Source organism: Corvus hawaiiensis, chromosome 2 (assembly GCF_020740725.1).
Source record: "Corvus hawaiiensis isolate bCorHaw1 chromosome 2, bCorHaw1.pri.cur, whole genome shotgun sequence".
In the NCBI taxonomy this organism is placed as follows: Eukaryota; Metazoa; Chordata; class Aves; order Passeriformes; family Corvidae; genus Corvus; species Corvus hawaiiensis.
In genome coordinates this window covers 94419211-94442027 of record NC_063214.1, presented here as the reverse complement: position 1 = coordinate 94442027, position 22817 = coordinate 94419211, and the positions used below count along the sequence as shown (strand labels likewise).

Genomic DNA, 22817 nt, shown 5'->3' with positions numbered 1-22817 from the left:
AACTCCCTGACAAAGTCTGCAGAAGCAGAAAGTAAATACTTCAATATGAAATAAACTAGTCTTTCCCAAAGAAAGTAACAGTGAAGTTGAAACACATCAGGTAATTCCTCCACCATGAAGAAAGGGACAGGGGAAGGTACGTAATGAGACAAACTCTAGTATATGCATATGAAAAGCAACATACAAAGAGTACCTTGAAAAACAGAGTACAATTGAAATTGAGATTTTACAATATATGCAGAATAAAGTACTTTTAGTATGGGGCTTCTTTTTATAAATTAGGAAATTACAATAAAGCACTTGCATGATTTTCTCAAGGTCAACTCCAAGCAAAATTATGATCTTGCTGTTGTTAAGCCTTCTTCCCCTCCTCCCACCCACTAAAACCTCATCACCTTTCCTCTTTACCAAATCTAAATATGAACCTGCCACCCTTAAGAAAATACTTTCTTGTCCTTTTTTTCCTAAAACAGGCTATCACTACAGGAGGAGTTACCTACCGGGAGCAGCCATGGCATAAGGAGTGCTTCGTGTGTACTGGATGCAAGAAGCAGCTGTCCGGACAGCGCTTTACCTCCCGGGATGAGTTTGCATACTGCTTGAGCTGCTTCTGCAACCTCTACGCCAAAAAGTGTGCTGGATGCACAAACCCAATCAGTGGTAGGTTTCTCATGGCTGGTGCCTTTACATTTCATGGCAGTTTTGTGTGTTGAGTTGCTACTGAAGGCAAAACTAAACAAAAAGTCTCACCTGGTACAAGATATGCCCAACTAAATCTTTTCACAGAACTCCGGCTAGTCATTTTTGAGGTTAAGCAAAAGACAGTTACTCCTAAGAGATATTTTTCCCTTTTTTTTTATCTTTTGTACAACTTCAATACACCTTATGATAACTGCCATAGCCTCAAACTCTGGAATGCTTTTTTACTAACCTGCTTCTTTTCCTGAGGCATTCTTCCTTCAGAGCTATGAATCAAGTCATGATACATGACAAACTTTTTTTAATTATCTAAATGAACTTCTACAAAACATAAATTAACATACTCAGATGCCATAAAACATTCTGTAAAAAACTATCAGAATTCTATTCAGAGGCAGGTGCTTTGCTTTTCTTCTGCTGTATGTTGCAGGGCCATCCCTTGGAAGTTCATTTCTGCCATTACCACTAGGGATGACAGCCTTGCTCATTAACTTTGCTGAAAGCAACAGAAGTATTTGAAGATGAAAATATTAGTCACTACAGAATAAGGGTGGGAAAATTAGCACAGCAACAAACAGATTTGTCACAATGGCATTTTTTCACTGCTGTATGTGGGATCTCCATGTCAGTCTGCATCACTTGATGGCTGACCTACTATTCTTTTCTCGTAATGATTTTGCTTTTCAAACAGGACTCGGAGGAACCAAGTACATCTCTTTTGAAGAACGGCAGTGGCATAATGATTGCTTTAACTGTAAGAAGTGCTCCCTTTCATTGGTGGGTCGTGGCTTCCTCACAGAAAGAGATGACATCCTTTGCCCTGAATGTGGGAAGGATATTTAAAGCTCAAACTAAGAGGTGAGGAAGAAGGGAGGAAAGCTGTGCTTGCAATATAGTCTGAAACACATGGATGTTCAGAACTAGCTTTGCCACTCTATGTCTCACTGTACTATTAACATTACTTAACCTTTTTCTTTATACTCTCCAAATCAGGAGGGAAAACAACTTGAAAATCTGTAATAGCAGTGTTGGTGTTTAAGATTTCTATCAGTAACGAAAACTAATGCAAAACCCATTATATAAAACTATTTGGCTGGTTTTGACATAACATACTATTTTTAAGGTGTTTTTTTTCCTAAAAAAATATTCCTGTTACAAGCAAGTGATACAGCTCAAGGGTTACAATGGCCACACACAATACATTCATAGGTGGATATTCAGGGTGAAGCCTTCAGCCCACTGAAATTAATGGCAAAGGCCATTCAATTCCAATAAGGCTGGTCTCACCCCAGTGCTCTTGAGCTATGTGACTAGTGTGTGCTGTCAAGTCTGTAGAAGGGCTGCAAAAGTAGAGTGTGTTTCAATGTACATGGATTTGTGACATGCCATAAAGAGATAATGATGAAACAGTGGAAGTGGGAGTGCTTCATGACAGGTACATATTTTATTGCATGACTAGCTGATCGTTGTGTGAAGTACAAGTTCTGATCGACAGTGTCAGTATTACAGTTAGTTGACATCACACTGCACATTGTATTTTTCAAAATAAAATCATTTAAGACAAAACTGTGATTGTGGCTTAATTGTATTTACATAATATTTACAAAAATGTTTTCACATTCTGAAGAAACACAATGCATACAAACACAACCCTTTTTGCACGCAGTTTTTGAAGGTGTGAAGCTTAGACAATTCTGAGAAGGGGCGTGCTTTACAACATAGTCTTCTACTAATTGAAGTCAGTGGGAAAATTATCAGCAAACATGAACATGCGTGTGAAAACACTGAACTGACTGCAGCTGATAAAAATGTGTTCATAGGCTCTAAACTCAAACCCAAAATATTTTTCTTCTCAGCAAGAAAGGAGGTCAAGACAACTCAAAAGACATCTATCTTTGCAAAAGTCAGAAGTTTAACTTCTATAGTAGGGCATGCTTTAATTTTGTTCTCTATTGGGATACATAAATACCCTTTGTTGTAGCATAATTTCTGCTACATGTTTGCCACAGAGGCAACTGTCAGCCAACAGCATGCTGGCAGGACAATAACATCAAAAGGAAACAATACAAAGGAAGATAAACCTTTTTCCAAAGCAAACTGCAAGAAATATGGCCATGTTACGCAATGTACAGTCCCACTACACCTTCCAGATGGAATTCATTTGTGTCCAGAAAAACGAGGAAAGAAGTATGTCATACCTCCAACAGGTGGTCCTGTTCTCCAACAGGAATCTTCAGATGTGAAACTAAGATTTAGGAATATATTTAGTCTGTGTGTTACTGGGTAGGGAGAGTTTGCTCCTAGTTTCTGACACCAGTCTTGAATTTGTCTCTTTGTACAAAGTGCAAAGTGCTCACAGGTCATTCCCCTCTCACTAATTCAACAAGCTAAATAGATGTATCAGATCAGATTTAGTTTCTTGCATGCCATTTGAAGAACCTGGCTGGCTGACATTTTTAAAGTGCACACTGCACTAATCAGAACTCACTGAGTGAATAAATTCTATCCCTTGGTGATTTCATTCTATGATGAAAGTTGTGGCTAATAGCCACAAACATCACTTTTATATACACACCTCCAAAAGGAGGGCAAACACTCTCTCCTCAGGGGTCTGCCAATCCCCCAGCACACTGCAGCTCTGCTCTAGTACTTTGCTGAGAGAAGAAAGATTACTTTGAGCCAAAGGGGTAGTGCCCCTGTACTTGGCACTGATGAGCAGCCACATCTTGAGTTGTGTGTTCAGTTTCAGGCCCCTCACTACAAGGACAGAGGTGCTGGAGTGTGTCCAGAGAAGGGCAGAGGTGCTGGGGAAGGGGCTGAAGCTGGGAGTTGCTTAGTCTGGAGAAAAGAAGGCTGAGGTGAGATCTTACTGCTCTCTACAACTGCCTGAAAGGAGATCATAGCAAGGTGGGGCTTGGCCGCTTCTCTCAGGCAGCGTGTGACAGGACGAGGGGAAACAGCCTCAAATTTTGACAAGGGAAGTTCAGGCTGGATATTAGGAAAATTTCCTTGACTGGATATGGTAAAGCAGTGGAACAGGCTCCCAGAGAATGGTGGAGTCACCAACCATCCCTGGAAGTCTTCAAAAAATGGGTAGACATGGAACTTCGTGATGTAACTTAGTGTGCATGTGGAATTCAGTTGAAGGTTGGACTTGATGATCTTGGAAGTCTTTCCCAACCTTGTTGATTCTAAGAAGGCAGTAGGAACAGCACAGCTTGCACCCTGCCTCCCAAGTGCTACAACAGATGGCAAAACAGCCCCAGCTTTGGGGAAAGGTAGGTGAAAAATGACAAGGCTGGAAAGCATCCCAGCCTGGAAAGAGGACTGCTACCATGCAACAGCAGCATCATGCTATTATTCCAGTGCAGTTCTGCATACCCTGCTCAACACATACCAACACACATGTGCTCCTGGCAACTGGAACTACGCCAAATCCATCCTAGACTCTAGACCACTGACAAGAAGCCAGCCACAAAACAGAATTCCCATCAGACACTAGTGCAAAACCCAGCACTTCACCTGATGCTAACTGCTGCTACAGCTGCGAAGCAGCTACTGACCCTTTTATCTTGTAAGCTTTAAGTGCTGATCACTTCAAGTCCACTGAAATATAACTGTATAAACTGAACAAGCATAATTACATCACAAAAACAAGTCAGCACTGTTTCGTTTGCTTTAAATTTATTTAAATAGGATAAGGCTACTTAAAAGACAAGTCTTTACATACAAAATGTACATTACGTTAAAGTTTGCTGTACTCAAGTACAAAAACTGCACAAGTGTTTAGTAAAAGGGAAACAGCACACCATTTCAAAACACACATTCTTACCATTTTACAGCATTCAAGAAGTGCCTTTTACATCATAACAGTAAACGGAGAACTTCTGTAATGAAATAAGCTACAGTTTTGGTTTCAATATAAACCAGTGTTAAAAATGTAAACAAGCTTTCAGATCACTACTGAGCTTCTTTTACTGGGTTTAACCAAGTGGATTCAGAAGTTGATTTTTTGTTTTACCAAGTCTGGGAGCATTGTTGTTATTTACCATCCATATCTAAAACTTATCTAAATTGGCTTCACCCTGAGCCACTGAGTTTTAATAAAAATGTTTCCATCAACTTAATTGGATTGTTGCCCTGTAAGGCACTACCAATAATCCAGATGAAACACCAAGTTTCACAGAAAACCAAAATCCATCTTAAATTATCAAAGGAAGGAAAAACAGGTTTGTGGGTTTTTTTCTAGAGCGCAATTACATCTGTTAATGCTCTCTAGGTACTTCTGTCTTCCTATCCACATCCCTCTCCCAACTGTTTGTAAGCTGAGAAAGCACTGGTCTACATTCCGCTGGTTTTCCCCATATTTTATAAGCACGATTGTAACCAGGAAAACAACCAAATTTGCTACATTGGCACATTTTTACACTTATGCATGTATAAAATATGCCTGTGTACTTAAGAGAACATGGCACTAATCCATTCACTACTTCCTCTCGAAGTTTCATATCAAACAGTCTAATCACATATTTCCATCTGTGCATTCCTTATTTCACATATCAAGAGAAACTTCAATTTGAAGTAATGCTGTTAAAATAGTTCATCTCTTATTACCAACCTAACTTGAACTGCAAATTCTACACCCCTGTGCAACAAAAAGGAAACAAATTTACTGTAGACTATCTTATCAGCAGAATGGTCAGTTTTCTCACCTAAATTAATTACCTTTTTAAAGCCAAGAAGGCTCTAGGAATCACTCTAAATTTCAAAAGCTATTTTAGCTATTTAAACAGACATGGAGCAAAACTGAATCTTAGTGAAACAATGTGTGAATCACAGTGACATGGAGGAGATGAACTATAACAATCTTGAAAACGAAGAGTGGGGGGTTTAGCATAGTGTAATATCACCACCTTTTAAAGAAGTAATTAACTACTTGGTGCGCAAGAGTGGATACTTTTAAGGTGACTGGTGATAGTGACTCCAGCTTTACGACAGGGAGCTGTTAAACTTGTTAAACAACTCCACAGCAATCTGAATCTCTGTAAGTTTTAAAATAATTTTATTTAAACTGTTTAAATATAACCTATCTATTTGAAAATATGGAAGTAATATTTATGTTTCAAGCACCATTAGCTACTTCATGGCCATGTAACATGCTGGATTTTCTTCTTTGCTTCCGAAGGCTTTAGGTCATTCTGGAACACAAGAAAATATACAAGTATTCTTAGAGATACTGTGCAAACAGGAGTCAGTCATTAATCTGACATATTTCTATCTGGCTCTAGTACAGTATTCTGCTACAGGCTACTACAACGGCTTTCTATTGCCATCTTGTGGAGAAAGCTAAATATCACAGAACCTCTCTGGTGAAGACAAAAACAGAGCCAATGAATTTAACTACCTGCAAATCACACATGTGTTTTGGTTTTTAGCAACCTACAATTAAATATTCTTACATATTAAAAAATTTCTTTCAATTATGCAGCTTAGAAACGGGTACGTATTGGAGTTTCAAAACATACTTCTAAAGTTCTTTCAGGTTGTCTTCTTAAAATACTTGTTGAAATGGGATTATGTAAGGAAAAATCCCAAATACACAACTAGGAAACCAATTTACTTTTGTCAAATAGTAAAAACATTAAAAAAAGAAAAAGAAAATTTGGTCTTCCTTTGTAATGACCTGGATAAAAAGAAGAGAAATAATTGCCAAAGCCTCAGATGAACTCATCTTTCATGCCCCCCTGCCCCAAGAAACCTGTAAAATCAAGAAGGCCCAAAGAAAAGCAATGGCAGATGAAGCAGTGAAATATTTAATTCCCTTTCATCATCTAAAATAGTATTTTTTTAAAAAATCTGAGAAATTAGAGCTTTAATAGTTCACATAAGCAGAGCAAAGACAGGTATATGAGTTTTCAAGAACATACTGCAACACACTGGTTCAGGGAGCACAATCTAGAGATCTCTCTTCTCTTTAAAAGACTTTCAGTGTTAATTTATTTACAGGAATACTGTGGACTGCAACTACTGAAAGGTTTAAGGGAATTAGACCCAAAGATAATAGGGATAGTTCTGTGCTATTCATTAAGTTTTTCTTGCAAGTCAAGGAACAGTCACTTGCTTGGAGACAGAATTGTCTTTACTGTCATTACACTAAAAATAGATCAGGCTTTACAGCCATCTGCCAAGTACACTGATTCTTCCTGACTGCATCACTTAGTATTCAATAGCACATTCTTTAATTTCAGATGGTAAAGTAACATCCATAGAGCACACTTGTCTAACTTCACATGTGTCTGACCAACACCAACCAAGGCATGACTGAACTTACAGGTATTAACTGGAACAACCTAAACTGTGGCTAACATAGAAAGTCAAAGGTCAGAGGTCACAGCTTCTGAGTGTCAGTCACACACTGGCTCTTAAAAATGTCATCACTGTGTCTACAGAGCACTTAAATTAAATATAAAGAAGCTGAGAGGTGTGTACTAAACAAGTTTCAAAAGCTCTGTAGGTTCAGATCTGAGCAATACTTGGAAGAGTTCTAAATACTAAAAGTTAGTAATACAGGTAGTAGGAAACACACCTCTCAAGCATAAATTCCATTCAGAGCCTCAGCCATGATTTTTTTAAAAGTTGCTAAAGCTGTCTTTCAGAACAGCCACGTGTTTAGGTACTCATGTTTAACAGAAGTCTGATGGAATGTACCAATCCACACACCAGGATATTACCTGCATTCTTTCATTAAAGGATTTTAAAAAAGATATTATTAAAAAGCCTTTCATGAGGCAATATTGAGAAAACAGAAGTTCAGTCTCATGTCTTGGGAAAATTCTAATCAATGTAACTGCATGCTGTATCTCTAAAGCTCCCCCTGCAGCTCAACTGACAACAGCTATTTCTATTTCTTCCTTTGAAGCCCAGACTCATTCCAGATATTCCTGTATTACAGTGGAAATGTGAAAACTCCTTCATTTGTATCACGTATCATGAATACAACACAAGTGTTAAGACCTATTCCTATATCGTGGCGTGTTTTTAAGAGATGGCCCATTGCTCCTTGCTCACTGACAAGCCCTTTCAGCCTAGTCACACCACTATCAAAACAAACCACTGTTCTTTGTTCCCATCTGGCAGCTACATTCAGCACCATTACCTACACCTTCAGAGATATGCCTTGCCGAATTCACAGATCCTGCCTTAGCTCTACACTCATCACTTAAGCTCACCACCTTCATTCTACCCTCATCTGTAGTGTAGCTCCCTTATGCACAGAAAATTTGTAAGCAGCCAAACCTAACTTGCAGAAATGAGGTGACTATTTACCTCTATGGTTAACAACTCACTCATCAGACTTCTAGGTGAGAATAGCACCTTTGTGTCCAAGATCTCAGCACATCTTTCTCACTTTCAGAAGCCCAGGTATCTGATTAGGATTCTGCACATCTCAAAGAGAGCATTTGACCTTTGGCATCTCACCTCGACTGATACGGTTTGCTGTAATGGCTTCTCATTCAGACCCACGACCAATCAGCACTCTCCAGATTTACGCAGTCAGCTCCTGCCTCTAGCTTGCCAATTGCTGTGTGACATTTAAAACAGATGGCATTCCTCCTCTAAGGATATATTCTGTGGCTCTCAGCATCTCACTCCAGTTCCTGAAACATCGCTTCCTTTACTTTGACAAATGAAAGCCTGTCCGACTCAACCATTCAAGTGAGATTGCTACAAATCATTTAATTTTTCCTTCCCTGCTAGAGAAAACAAATCACTTGTCCTCCCTTCATGGCTGTTTTCATATTCTTCTACAATACCTGTTTTTTCTCTCAGACCTAACAGTAGAACTAGTTTGTGTTTTGACTGCTATCAGCACCACCTTAAATATTACTTACTTACTCATTTTAAAATTACATGCATGTTTTCTGTAGAGTTGCATCTCTCACACAGAAGTTTCCTATGGGCAAGTACAAATTTCTTTCTTTCTGATATTTCCCAAACTAGCTCCACTTTTGTCTGTTTCCAAATACTCTACTGTTACTCTAAAATAAAATCGTCCTAACTTTGGTTCCTGTAAATCTCAATTTAAAAAATAAAAGCTGCAAAACAAGATACTGCACAAACATACCGGCAAATCAGATTCCTCTTTTGGAACAGACCTCTTTAACTTCACAACAGTAGCTCCTGCTATTGGAGACAAAGGGTAAACCTTCAGACTAGTCAACACACTGCTGTCAGTCTTTGAAATATTGTTCTGCTTAGCCTCATTATTCCTTATTCCCAGCTTAGCGTCCTCTGACAAACTGGAGGCTGAAATGTATGTTGAGGCATTTGAAGGAACTGATAATCTTCTAACTGTGTTGGTGGTGCTTCCAGCTGGAGGAGGCTTCAGGCGATCGGCAGCTCCGTTCTCAGTCTTCTTCACCTTTATGCTTGTACTTGTGGAATTGCCATCAAATACAATTAATGGCCGTTTCCTTAAACCTTCCACTGTTACACTGAAAACACAAATCATAAAGTTCTCAGAAACATAGGTTAGATGATCAAAAAACAGCACATCCATGATATGAGAAGCGAAAATGAATTTTACCTTGTCTAAAGTAAATATATATCCCAAAATACTAATATTGAACTCTGAGATGCTCCAAACTTAAATAAAAATAAATACATTTATATACACTTACATATACTTAAATAAAAATAAAAAGCAATAAAAGTCACTTTCAAAATATAAAGGCACAGGGGACTGTGTGAAGACCAGTGCTCCTCAGCAAAAAGAGTTGTGTGAGGAACTGCCTAAGCAGACAATTACAGCTGTACAACCAAAAGCTCTATGCTTATACCACTGTAGCTATTTCAGAGTAACTACAGAGACAGTAAGTGCTAAGTATTTCAACAGATGAGTATTTGAGAAAGTGTGTGCTGCCTTACCTACAAGAACAGCATCTCATATTCTGCTACTTCTTAATTTCCCTGTTTCCAATCTTATTCAAAATCATAATGTTACGGTAAATCCAAAAGATTGTTAGTCAAGGAATAAAAACATTAAGCAAAAAAAGCACACCTTTTAAAAATAAGTTGTCTTTAAACAGGAACCCTAAGTGGATTTAATGACTTTTTTTTAATAGTTTGTGCCTTTAAGCCTATGTGTAGTCAGAGCTGTCCAGTTTAGTAACCACTGATTCATGAAAAGGAATACTATCAAGCTAATATCAAAACAGTATTATCAGAAAACATCTTGACTGAGAAAAAATAAAGTACAAAGCTAACATAACTCACACTATATGAATTCAGAGTTTCAAAAAAGCAATGCTCAAGAATGACAAAGAGAAAGTATTTGGAAAGTGCAGATTTAACAAATAAAAAACCCAAGCCACCATTAAGGTATATAATATGCCTGTTTAGAAACTTCAGTTTTCAGTATACACTGACTCTTCAGCCATCTCATTCTAAACAGATGAATAAAAGTAGAACACACTGTTTGCAACAAATTAATATATCCATTAATTTGCAGTTAATGAATCTGACAATATTGATGTTAGGTATCTCAACAGACTTTAAATTAAGCCACAAGCAGAGACTCAATCAGTTGGGCCTGGAACAAGATTAGATTAGTAGCAGCTGATAACCCTCACACATTAAGAAATTGCCTGCATAATTTCTACCAAAATCGGGGGGTTCTTAAAAAAGATGAAACTAGTCACAGCTCATAAAGCAAGAAGAAGTTCAGCCCTTAGTCAGACTTTTTTTTCAGTCACCTACCTTAAAAAAACCAGTCTGCTTTTTCTATGGAGATGGGGGTTTTTTATATATTCAGACTGGTGAAGAGTGGCAAATTAGGAACTAACTAAAATTCTAGGATTGTTATCTATGCTAAACAGAATTTTAGAATTGTAGCACTTGTACAAATGACCACATGCCACAATACAAATAACGTTCCCAGAAAAACACTTTGGGAAAGTTCCAGAAGAATTTGGATACTGTCCCACCAAGAATTGTCACATTCAATTTTTAGATACATGTCTCACAGAACAACACAGGACTTTGGGTGTGACGTTTGCTTTGTTTATATCAAGTACAGGCAGTTTAAGAGCTACAGAGTAGGACTCATATTAGCCAGCACTCTTCTGAGGGAGGACACTGGGGCCGAAATGAACCATTTTGGGATTGTGTCCCTTTCTGCAGGACACCCTCTGCGAAACCTGTATTTCAGTGTACATTTACATCCTAGAGAAATGTTCTATCCACACTTTGGACTGGGCTGGATGGAGGGCATGCTGTAACCCTGCTGTTTACTTTGTAGTGCATGGTAAAGAACACAAGATTTACTAGAGGAATCAAAAGCTTCATTATATGTTTCCACTCACATGATTACTCATGCAGCCAAGATGGCCTCTGGGCAACTCCCAATCATTATGACAGTTTAATGAAAAATGCTCCTAATTTTGTCTATCTTAGTCTAGAACTTAAGGTAGCAACCTAAAACCAGAGAGCAATGTAAGCTTTAGCTCCACACCCTGATTATCCTAAATATTTGCCTCTTACCAAAACAGGCAGGTGCTCACCTTTACTGTGAAGATCTGACACTGGTCAGAAGTACAATGTTTTACCCTGAACTCAGTATTATCAGCACATTAGCAATTCTCAGGGGACACTGAAGTGGCCTCTTAGGTGACTGTGCAGAAATAATGAGCCCAAGCAAGACCACACTCTAAGCATGCACAGCACAGTGCTCCTGGAGACTGAGCATTTGCAGTGAGTCTTCAGATATGATGGCACTTCAGAAACTACATATACTCTCTGAGACTCATACTATCCTCTTTCTTCCAGTAGGCAAGATGATCTTGCGGATCTACAAAATTAACCATCCCTGCACACAAACAATGTCTGAAGTTGGAGAGACTGTGCTTGTTTTTATTTGGTATGATTGCCTGCAAGCTCAGATATTCAGTAATGAGATGCATAAACCATCACGTGTAACCTCAGATATTTAGCTCTGTTGCTGAGGTATAACAGGTTACTTCAACTCAGCTGATATACAGCAAGTGTTCTAGAGCACAACATTAATTACCAGCAGTAAAAGTAAACGCAGTATTCAACACTGACTTTTAAATTTCAATGTGTTTTTATCTTCTATCTGTAACTACTAGAGGCAAGCCAACACACACTGAGCTGTGCCGATCAAGTCTTCAAGCCTCATACTAATTGCAGTGCATGCTGTAAAGCTGTGCTTTCCACAGAGAAACTCATCAGAGAACTCCTGTTGTTCATACAATCCATCAGTCTCTCTGATTTCTAAACGGAACTAACAGCACACTGAGCTCCCATCACTGGCTTGCACATAACTTACAGCTTCAAAATACCTAGGCATTTTGTTTTCTTTTTAGAAACAAGAACACCAACTTCTACTTCCTCCTCTGCGCAGCGGCATTGTGTCAATTCTGTTTAGGTGGTGCACACAACTACGAAGAAAAATATAATATCTTAATATCCAAAAAGACAACTGAAGTTCCTTCATTTCTTTAGGGTTAGTAATACTAGCAGTAAAAGATTAATTTTTCTAGACAGTTTTTGCCAGTGCATTTGTTAAATATGAAAGAGGTAATAAAAGCAAAACCAGTAACTTCTGCAAAATCTTAAGACTGTCTAAAAACAGAGCAAAAGACTTAAGTCTAATGTGCTAGATGTTAAGTACAAAGAGCAACTGGCAGAGAGAAGCAGACTGGTAGATTAAACTCATCTCCTTAAACTTACTGTTTTCCCAGAAAATATGGCCTAGGTTTAACCATTATTGCATTTTAGTGTACCAAAATAAGAGCCCCTAAACTTACTGTACATATAAACTCTGGATGAAGCCATCCTCCCACCTAAAAATTAAAATTGCCTCTTTCTGTCCAAAATATCCAGCCTGCCATCTTTATTTCTTTGATAAAAAGGTCTTTTGCACCTATTTCAGCACACCAACAGTTTCCTACCCAAACACTAACCTCACACTTCCATCCTCAAGTCCACAGATGTAAACAAACTGAGGTACTATAACCTCTTATGCACATGGAAAATAAACCTGATATAAGACAGCTCAGTGTTCTGGCCACTGCTACAATTTAAAAAAAAAACTAAAAAAACCTAAAAAAACCCAAATCACTTGACAGAATTTGTTTAGCTCTTCACAGCTAGAAACCTCAGTAAAGCTAAAAGAGACTCAAGACATCAACAAGGTGTAATACTTAAAAACTACAGGAATTTCCATTCACCTTTCCTTCAGACTTACTGCTGAACATATCAGAACACCACTCATGCATATCACATGGCAAAGTCAAAGTCTTGGGCAGGGGGAAGGTTTGAGTGGAGAGATTCAGTAAAACAAACTTTTGCTTTCTGAGCAAATACAAACAGAAAGATTTTTAAAACAAGGCAGAATATTTCTCTCAGAAAGCAAATGTTAGTTTTGAAAGACACACAAAATTGCTGCAGCATGCACCCCTCACTCTAGAGTAGGCCACCCCTGTCTAGGAGCAGGGATAGTTAACTATGCTCTTAATACTTTCCTTAAACACTACAAACATGATTACTAATTAGCAATTATACAGTGAAACAAAAAATATTTCCTTTCTCTTCCTTATAAAGTACCTTGAAATGCACCAATAATTCATTATCGACACATGCTGGGGGTATGAAGAAACAATGCCAATTCCCTGGATCAATACAGACTGGGGGTGAAGGGATTGAGAGCAGCCCTGCTGAGAAGGACTTGGGGATACTGGTGGGTGAGAGGCTGGACATGAGCCAGCAACATGTGCTTGCAGCCCAGAAAGCCAACCGTGTCCAAAGCAGCGTGGTCAGCAGGTCAAGGGAAGTGATTCTGTCCCCCTACTCTGCTCTGGTGAGACCCCACCTGGAGTGCTGCATCCAGATCTGCAGCCTTCAGCACAGGAAAGGCATGGACCTGTTGGAGTGGCTCCAGAGGAGGGTCATAAAAATGATCAAAAGGAAAGGCTTGAGACAGTTGGGGTTGCTCATCCTGGAGAAGGCTCCAGGAAGACCTTACTGCAGCCTTTCAGTACTTAAAGGGGACATATAAGAAAGATGGGTCTGTAGTGATAGGACAATGGGTAACAGTTTGAAACTACAAGAGGGTCCATTTAGATTAGATATAAAGAAAATGTTTTTTACAAGGAAGGCGCCAAAAGACTGGAACAGGTTGCCCAAAGAAGTGGCAGATTTCCCATGCCTGGAAACACTCAAGATCAGATTGGACAGGGCTCTAAACAACCTGACAGAGTTGAAGATGTCCCTGCTCGCTGCAGGAGGGTTGGACTAGAGACCATCAAAGGTCCCTTCCAACCCAAACCATCCAATGGTTCTGTGAAAAGAAGCACTATAAGCTAGACAGCATTAATAACATTTAGATGACAAAAGCAAAAAAAAATTATCTTCCCCTTTTTCCTATTTTTGCAGTAGTAGAATCTAACACTTCTGACACAAGCAATCTAACACAGCATTCTCTGTAAACTGTAACAATGTCCAAAAGCTGTACAAGCTTCATTAATCAGGCAAAGATTAAACCAAATGCATTGTCCCAAATTGTCCAAGTCTGGCCCAATAAAGATAAATTACCTTTTATTCTCACTTTTCAAGTCATTTTGCTGTCTTTTCTTTTCCATCATTTTCCCCCATCTACTTTTTGGCAAGTCACGCTGAGGCAGGGGAATGGCATGTTGAATATAGAGATCAGTGAGCCCATCTTTGTCCATCTTTACATCATTTTCGACTAATATATTTTTCTGTGGGGAACAGAAAAAAAATTGTTATTTTTATGGCAAATTCAATATTCAACCATCGGAGTGGCAAACACCTTCTTTCAAAATCCACTGTAAAGTACTGTATTGGGACAGGGTTCCAGAAGTGGAGGGCTGGTTGGGGTGATCAGTTTGGAGAGGCCGTGAACTGCCCAGTGCCAACAACAGCCTGGTCTCCTACCTTCCTGCTGTCAACGTCCTTCATTTTCTGTGTGGATTACACTCAGTCTATCCCTTCAGTGAGGTAATGGGAAACACAGGATGTTTTGGTCAGTGCTTAGTGGTTTCTTTTTCACCACCTGCAAGTGCATTTCTTCACGTCTTCACGTCTCCTCATGTGCCTTGGGAGTCTCCTGCCCCCAGTGTTTGCTGCTCTTTAAGTGCATTTGAGTACCGGTGCCAGGAGCAGCTCTGCTTCAAATTCTGGGGTGTGATGGGCTGCTTTCTTCAACAGTGTGAGAGACACATGGATCCAGCTGTGACCAGCACTGAGCAGTTATTCACCTTTGCCCACACAGGTCAGCTCTGCAGCCCCTCTCTACCCAAAATTCTGCCAAGTTTTCCCAAGGAAAATAGCAGCCAAAAAAAGGAAAAGTTGTGATAGACATACTGTTGATGATTGATGTTTTCACGCACTCTTAAACACACTTCCCTGAATCCAACTACAATAGCAGAGCTCTTCTTCACACTAGACAGACAACTAGAATGTAATGCAAGTCAGACTTACAGATGTAGAGCTGTGCTTTCTTCCCAGTTCCCAAAGAATAATGGAGATAAGCTTCATCCCAACATGAGGAAGAACTTCCTCATGTTAAGGATGGCAGAGCACTAGAATGGGCTGCCCAGGGAGGTCGTGGAGTCTCCCTCTGGAGACATTCAAAACCCACCTGGATGTGTTCCTGTGTCACCTGCTCTTGCTGACCCTGCCTTGGCAGGGGGGTTGGACAAGATGATCTCCAGAGGTCCCTTCCAACCCTAACTACTCTGTGATTCTAGGAACCATCAGTAGTTTTCTTCCTAATCGTGTATTGGGCTGTGAACACTTCATGGTACTGCATGCCAAATTTATGGAATGACAAAAGAACTCCACTAACATCCTACAAATCGAGGTCACCGAGAGCAGGTCAAGCCTCTGCCACTACTGGTTCTGGCAACGCTTCATGACTTCCGACGTTGGCCTGAAACCTGTCCATATAGGCTCCATGGACAAAAGCATAAGAAAATTCTTTGAATCTATACAAAACCCTGAAACTTTGATTACTATTGTCTCATGCACCCAAAATTTTCAGCCAAGGCAGTAACTAGTATTCCAAACAACATCAACTAAAGCTTTGTATGGTCCTAAACTGTTTATAACTCACTTTCAAACTCTTTTTTTTTTTTTCAATTATCAAGTATTAATAAACATAATGCTTACACATTTAAGCATTAGGTTGACTGATTACATAGGCTGCATTTCGTTAATTCACAGAACCACAGAATTATTAGGGTTGGAAGGGACCTCTGGACATCTTCTAGTCCAACTGACCTGCAAAGGCAGGATCATCTAGAGCAGGATACACTGGGTATGGACGTAGCAACTTCAATGTAAAGCTCCTTTCACCGCCAGTTTTACTATATACAGACACTGTCTCGATTTGGGCAAATTGCTCTTTAGCAGCTTCGGTGTTCAAATACAGCCCCCTTGCAAACATGGAGACATCTCCCGCGCCAGGGCCTCCTCTCTGCAAGTCTGTGGTGTCCAGAGCACGACCTGATGCCTGCTTTTCCCTGTGCGCCGTTACTCTTCTCGCCCCGCCTCAGGAGCCGCCGCTCCACCCGGCCCGGCTCCCCGGACGCACCTGCTCCAGGGTGAGCCGCAGGAATTCTTCCGAGAGCAACTCCGGGTGCAGCAACAGCTCCGACTCCGAACGCCCAGATCCCCACTCCTCCTCGCCGTCGCCGCCGCCACCCCACCGGCCCCTTCCCTGCGCCGCCATCTTCTTCCCCCGGCGGCCCCTTCCCGGACTCCCACAATCCCGCGCGGGGAGGGAAACGCGTCTCCAGAGCAGCCGCGCGGCGTAGTGGCGTCACAGGCGCGAGCGGGGCCCGGGGCGGCGCGAGCGGGGCCCGGGGCGGCGCGAGCGGGGCCCGGGGCGGCGCGAGCGGGGCCCGGGGCGGCGCGAGCGGGGCCCGGGGCGGCGCGAGCGGGGCCCGGGGCGGCGCGAGCGGGGCCCGGGGCGGCGCGAGCGGGGCCCGGGGCGGCGCGAGCGGGGCCCGGGGCGGCGCGAGCGGGGCCCGGGGCGGCGCGAGCGGGGCCCGGGGCGGCGCGAGCGGGGCCCGGGGCGGCGCGAGCGGGGCCCGGGGCGGCGCGAGCGGGGCCCGGGGCGGCGCGAGCGGGGCCCGGGGCGGCGCGAGCGGGGCCCGGGGCGGCGCGAGCGGGGCCCGGGGCGGCGCGGCAGCCGGGTCAGGAGAAATGCAGAGAATCCCACAGAATCACAGAATATCCTGAGTTGGAAGGGACCTGCAAGGATCATCGAAGTCCAGCTCCTGGCCCTACACAGGACAGCCCCAAGTAGTACACCATATGTCTGAGAGCGTTTTCCAAATGCCTCTTGAAATCTGCCAGGCTTGGTGCTGTGACCACTTTCCTGGGGAGGCTGTTGCAGTGCCTGACCATCCTTTGGTGAAGAACGTTCTTCTAATATCCAACCTAAGCCTCCCCTGACACTGTTTCAGGCCATTCTCTTGGGTCCTGTCACTGGTCACCCGAGAGAAGTCATCAGTGCCTGCCCCTGCGCTGCCCCCCATGAGGAGCTGTAGACTGCGATTAGGTCTCCCCTCAGTCTCCTCCAGGCTGAACAGACCAAGTGAACTCAGGTTCTCCTCACACGGCTTCCCCTCAAAACCGTTCACCACCCTCGTGGCCCTACTTTGGATGCTTTCCAGTAGCTTAATGTCTTCTTTGTATTGTGGCACCCAAAGCTGCACACAGGACTCGAGGTGAGGCTGCCCCAGTGCAGAGCAGAGCGGGACAATCCCCTCCCTTGCCCGGCTGGCGATGCTGTGCCTGATGCCCCCCAGGACACGCTTGGCCCTCCTGGCTGCCAGGGCACTGCTGACTCATGTTCAGCTTGTCATCCACCAGGATCCCCAGGTCCCTTTCCATGGCACTGCTCTCCAGCCTCTTGTTCCCCAGTCTGTACATCCAGGGTTGTCCCATCCCAGGTGCAGAATCCAGCACTTGCCCTTGTTAAACTTCATACAGCTGGTGATTGCACAGCTCTCTAATTTGTCTGGGTTTCTCTGCAAGGCTTCTCTGCCCTTGAGGGAGTTAGGTGTTGCTGATAAGATGAGGTCAACCCCCAGGTGATAGCATTGAACTGGGAGAACATCTATTTTATTGTCACTCTGTCAGCACACAGGAGTATGAAGCCTTTGTGCTGCTGCATGCCGGCACTTTGCTACGGAATTAAACAGGATCTCCGTCCTGCCCATAGCTGCGACACCCACTGGTTAACGCCACTTGATATGCAGTAACAAAAGTTGCTTTGTAATTCGAAAGTACAATAACTGCCTGCCCATTGGAGTTTGTCACCCGCTCACATGTTCAAAAGAAAAATAGGGAATTACAAATGGTTACATGAGTAAATAACCATGTAGTTGTTACAACATAAAATTACAAGATAATTTGAAGTACTTGACGCATTTTACAGAATTACAAGGCACAGGCAACAATGTAACACAATAAAAGTACATCCACGTGGAAGGAGTTGCAGATATATGACTATGCAAGTCACATTATAGCTACATAGATGCAGCACTTCAAAGGGCATAATTTCAAATTTTCAATATTTAAAAATCATTTAAGTGTACAAGTAAGTAGTAACATTATGTCATATGGCTTCCTCAAAAGTGTCTTCTGGCAGTATATACACTTTGTTCCCTTGTGCTTTTCCTCTTCAGGGAAGCTGCATCCAAGGGGAAGCACAGGCTGGGTGCCAGCGCTGCCAACTGCCCAAAGCCCTAACTTTATAGTTCTGTGCCTAGTAGGCACACAACTACAGACTAGTTCTATTTTCATCTTCTCGTTCATTTCTCACTTCAGCCAATTATGTCACAAAATCAACTGAACTCAAGTAATCTTGTAAATGAATATAGCTTCTAGGGTGAGTGTTCAGCCTGTATTTTGGCGCTTATTTCAATGAATGAAATTACTTTCTTCTAAATTACATGGATCATCTCCCTCTTCCTAAAGTACTTCATAAGTTCTGTCCTCACAGAAACATATCCTTGCTAACCAAATTAGTTGTGCTGATCAAGATTTTTACCCTGTGATTTTCTTATGTTACTATTTACTTTGTAGGCATTTGTACCCAAAATTATACTTCCTCTTTGGTTAACCAAAGAATGTCCTCTCACAATAAAGTTCTGATAGGGATGAAACGTAAACAGTCTGATAAAAATGTAATGTTTCTTTTCCAATCGCTGTAAAAATAATAGAATTTTAATAAGCAATATTATTTTCATAGATTTGTTGAGTGATCCTATTGCATTTCATAGCAGAGATTTTTTGGGTATTTTTTTGTAACTGCAATAGGGTAATTTTAAATAAATGATACCAGGTACCATTTCCCATTATTTTTCTTTTTGAGATATTAAAATTAGAAAAAGAATGCTTTACATCATTCCAATACATTCCTCTTTAGCTGTATGTGTTCAGCAGCTGTATGTGTTTTCCCAAAATAGCTTCTTTCACCCAGTGTGCAAGAGGCCAATACACACAGACAACTGAGATATTTGAATTATTTAGAGTTCTGTGCAGAAAGGCGTGCTGGGTAGCAAATCCACAAAGCCAGCATGACGACCATCAAAGCTTCTCATTATTTATATACTTTAGCAAACAAAGGCATTAATGTTCACTGGCTACAAATTACATAGTTCTTTTATTAATTAGTCTTCTATTGGTTAATGATCCCCTCACTTCTCAGGCTAATTAGCCTGCACGCTCAGTCGTTCTCTTTGCTTGAGCCAGTGAATTTCTTGGGTCAGTGGCCGTGAGTCAGTGATCATAGCTCTCCCCCTTGCTGGAATTACCTTTTACCCAGTCGGAGCTGATTTCAGCGGAGTTGTTGAGCAGGCTTTGTTAGTTTCTTCCTTATCTTGGGAATTCTGCCAAATATATTTGAGGCACATAAAGTCTGCATTCTTTGTATCAGTAGCTCACCCTTCTCTCTAAGCTTTGTTAACCTCCTCCTAGGTCACTGAGGCATGTCAAGCTCTAAACTTTAACAAGGCAATTCTACCGACAAGTAATTTATCTTTTTAACATATAATACTTGAGAGTTATATATATATAAAAATAATAGGAATGGTATAAATCTCTTATAATATATGACACTTATATACTATATACAAATAGCATTATTGTAAATCTTTTACAATAGATCTGAGACTTAGACTATCGCTGTTATTAAGTCCAACAATCCCAAGGCTTTGGACTCTCTTATGTCTCTATTATAAATATATTATATATCTATATTAGTCTCTTCTCTTGGATGCGAGGTCGTAGAGCTGCCTGAGGAGCACTTTGGGCGCTTCCCGGCCGGTGAAGGCGGCCTCTCCCGCACGTGACCGGACGCGGCCTCCCCCGCTCCCCGTCCCGGTGACGCGGGCTCGGGGCGGGGCCGGCTCCGCACCGGAAGCGGCGCTTCCCCCCCGCCCGCCGCCGGCGGATCCCAGCGCGCCCCGAGGCGGCCCCGGCCGCCGCCACCGCACCGCGAGGCCTCGGAGCGGCGGGCCCGGCTCCCGCTGTGCGCGGCAGGTGCTGCGGGAGGGCGGGCGGCGGGAGAGGCTCCGTGTCGGGTCGGGTGGATGCGGGCGCGGCGGGGCCGGCCGGTGGCGGGCCTGGTTGCGCGCGGTGTGTGTGAGGGGACGGGCAGCGCATCCCTGTCCTCCCGGGGGCTCCTCGGCTCGGGAGAATCGTGTCCACAGGTTAATTAGAGCCCGCACAGGGTGTAGGAGTGCGTGCAGGGTGAGGGAGGCAGGGTGTTGCTCTCCAAGGCAGGGGCCAGCACAGTGTAATGCAAGGTTATTGCTTAACTGGAGCGGGGGAGAGCTGCTTCCCACTTCTTGCAGGAAATGAGCGCGTGTGGGGTTGTTATTGCGCTTACAGATCGGTGTCTACTAGACTGATAATTTACTTGATTATTGCTTTATTTTTCTTTGACAGCAAAACATTCCCATTGTCTTGTTTTCCGGAATTCTGAACATACAAATGTACTATAAAAAGTGCTATCTGTAACTATGGGGTGGCCTCTTCCACTTCAAAGGAACAGCATGTTCTGCAGAACGTGTTCCTTTACAGTGCTCACAGGCCCCTAAGGTTTCATAAATAAGAACAAGATAAATGCTAAAAAAGAAGTTACAGCCAGGTCATGAGTGCTGGCATGGTTTGTTCCTAAAAGCTTTTTCTCATGGCTTTTTTTTTTTTTCCTAGAATGGATGTATTTATTTCTTTGTTGCCAGACTTATGTAGCACTATGGATTTTTTTGTTTTTTCTGTTCAGGAGTCATGTATCTGTTAAGAGTTCTTTCATACTTTTACTTTTCATCTACTTTCATGTAGGAAATTTGTGTGGACTTTTTAACACATCTTGGTCAGGAGCAAAATTCTGCATTTCTCTCAGTGGCATACATTAATATTCTTACTTTGGGCTTCAGGAACATTAATTAAGTCCTTGGCAACTTCAGGTATGAAAGCTGCCTGACCTCTGCAGACAGTAGTGTATCACTTCAGGCTACACATGGCCTCTTAAGAACTGTTGGGGTTGTTTTGGCAGTCAACATTTGGATAGATCTCTCTAACTTAGAATGCTGTTTTTCTTTTGATCATGTTGGAGGATGCATGGCTGTGTTGCCAGACTTGTGTTATCATTTTACCTTTGGCTATTTCTCTAGTGCTTCCTGGGTTTGTTTGGTTGCAGTTTTTTTGTTGAAGGTCATAACAGTAATTCACACTCCAGGTAAGGATGGAACTTGAAAATGTCCTGGAAGCCCAAACTAAAATCTTTTTGATTTCTGAAAAAAACCCAAAAAACTAACTCGGAAGTATTTGGCATTAATGCTGTATCTTGGTAATATGGTTTGCTTCTAGCCATAATCTTAGTTTTATATAATTTTGTTTCATGGCTACCTGCAAGTTGTGTACCTTACCTTTTCTCACTCGATTATGAACTTTTTTTACCATGGTTTTTAGTGTTCTCTTGCAAAAACAAGTTTTGTTAGACGTAATAATTGGAAACTAAATTTGTTTTGACTGTGTTTAGTTTCAGTTTTGTTCACAGGAGTGTTTTGTTGATGTTGGTTTCTCTGTTGGTCCACAGAGATTTCTTTTGATGTTTTATATCACCATTGTACTGTGAACTAGAAGTAGTTGTGTATGTTCCAGATGTTTGGTGTTGTGTCTTCCCCTGTGTTGGCTAAGTGACTGTTACAAGGTCAGCATTTTCTCATCTGCTCTTCTTTAGTGTTGAGCACAGTTGTCTGCTGGTTTCTTATAACAGAAGTTATATATATCTGGAGTATAGTAACATTGCATGGACTGTTTTTAAAACACTATTATCTGCTTCATAAATTGCATCTCTCCCTTGACGGTGCTTGATTGCAGAAGGGTAGGTATAGTTTGTAGAATAAATATTAGATGTGCTGCTTAGCACTTAAAGACAGACTTTTGGAATGACTGTGATAGTGGAGAACAGAAACACTCTGAATTTCTGTGATACTGCATCTTGAGCTTAATGAATGCTTTATGGGCTGTGCACTCTGCAGATATTTTAAAAAAACCCCAAACAAGCTACAACCGAAACCAACAACTTTTACTATGAGTTGGATGATACCTTGTATAAGTTGTTATTTAATTGGCTTGGAAAGTATGTATTTCTGATTGCTGGAGAGTAAGGAATGTAAAATATATGCTAAAATGGAATACACCTGTGATATTTTGTGAAAAGACTGTGTATTAATAGGCCTACAATGGAGTGTAAAGCAGCATGAGATGTTAACTAATAGCGCTAAATGCCTTGCAGCCTCCTAGGAAATCTAAGACCTGAAGCTTGTCTGTTTTTGTGTATAGGTGATAGAAACCTGTGCATGACAGGTTTATAAGTCAGTAAGTACTGGCAATAACCCCTTGTAGTACCAGAGTGTCTGAGAGAGCCAATAACATGCTGGTTACTTGTGGAGAAAGCATCACTTCAGAATAGCTGGGTGCTGTTGTGAATCTGTTTCAGAATAGGTTAGAAGTGGAAGCATACCATTTGATTAATTTCTGTGGTTATTAAT

The 22817-nt window shown here is 41.7% G+C and overlaps 3 protein-coding genes across 8 annotated transcripts in view; 2 read left to right on the top strand and 1 right to left on the bottom strand.

Moving 5' to 3' along the window:
* FHL2 (four and a half LIM domains 2) overlaps nt 1-2265 on the top strand; it is a 54470-nt gene extending 52205 nt beyond the window's left edge. For all 6 annotated transcript variants that reach the window (XM_048326581.1, XM_048326591.1, XM_048326554.1 and 3 more), the window contains 2 exons: nt 474-660; nt 1391-2265. In XM_048326581.1, coding sequence (XP_048182538.1) covers nt 474-660; nt 1391-1542 — 339 coding nt within the window. In that variant the 3' untranslated portion in view covers nt 1543-2265. The remainder of the gene's footprint in view (nt 1-473; nt 661-1390) is intronic.
* A 2105-nt stretch (nt 2266-4370) lies between these two features.
* On the bottom strand, nt 4371-16496 carry C2H2orf49 (chromosome 2 C2orf49 homolog). The gene is made up of 4 exons (XM_048326601.1): nt 16337-16496; nt 14314-14480; nt 8825-9194; nt 4371-5897 (listed from the first exon to the last, which is right to left on the bottom strand). Exons 1-4 carry the CDS (start codon nt 16472-16474, stop codon nt 5841-5843), a joined length of 732 nt encoding a protein of 243 aa, XP_048182558.1. The 5' UTR covers nt 16475-16496; the 3' UTR covers nt 4371-5840.
* A 3718-nt stretch (nt 16497-20214) lies between these two features.
* TGFBRAP1 (transforming growth factor beta receptor associated protein 1) overlaps nt 20215-22817 on the top strand; it is a 33544-nt gene continuing 30941 nt past the window's right edge. The window contains exon 1 of the mRNA XM_048326500.1: nt 20215-20298. The gene's annotated coding sequence lies outside the window, so the exon portion shown is untranslated. The remainder of the gene's footprint in view (nt 20299-22817) is intronic.

Bases quoted from the DNA above. Each gene is read 5' to 3' on its own strand.
- C2H2orf49 (XM_048326601.1), bottom strand. From the start codon at position 16,474: ATGGCGGCGCAGGGAAGGGGCCGGTGGGGTGGCGGCGGCGACGGCGAG. The intron at 9,195-14,313 runs GTAATTTATCTT...TTGTGTTTTCAG, and splicing joins TTGAAAAGTGAGAATAAAAG to TGTAACAGTGGAAGGTTTAA. The intron at 5,898-8,824 runs GTATGTTTGTGC...CTTGTGTTCCAG, and splicing joins AAGAGGAATCTGATTTGCCG to AATGACCTAAAGCCTTCGGA.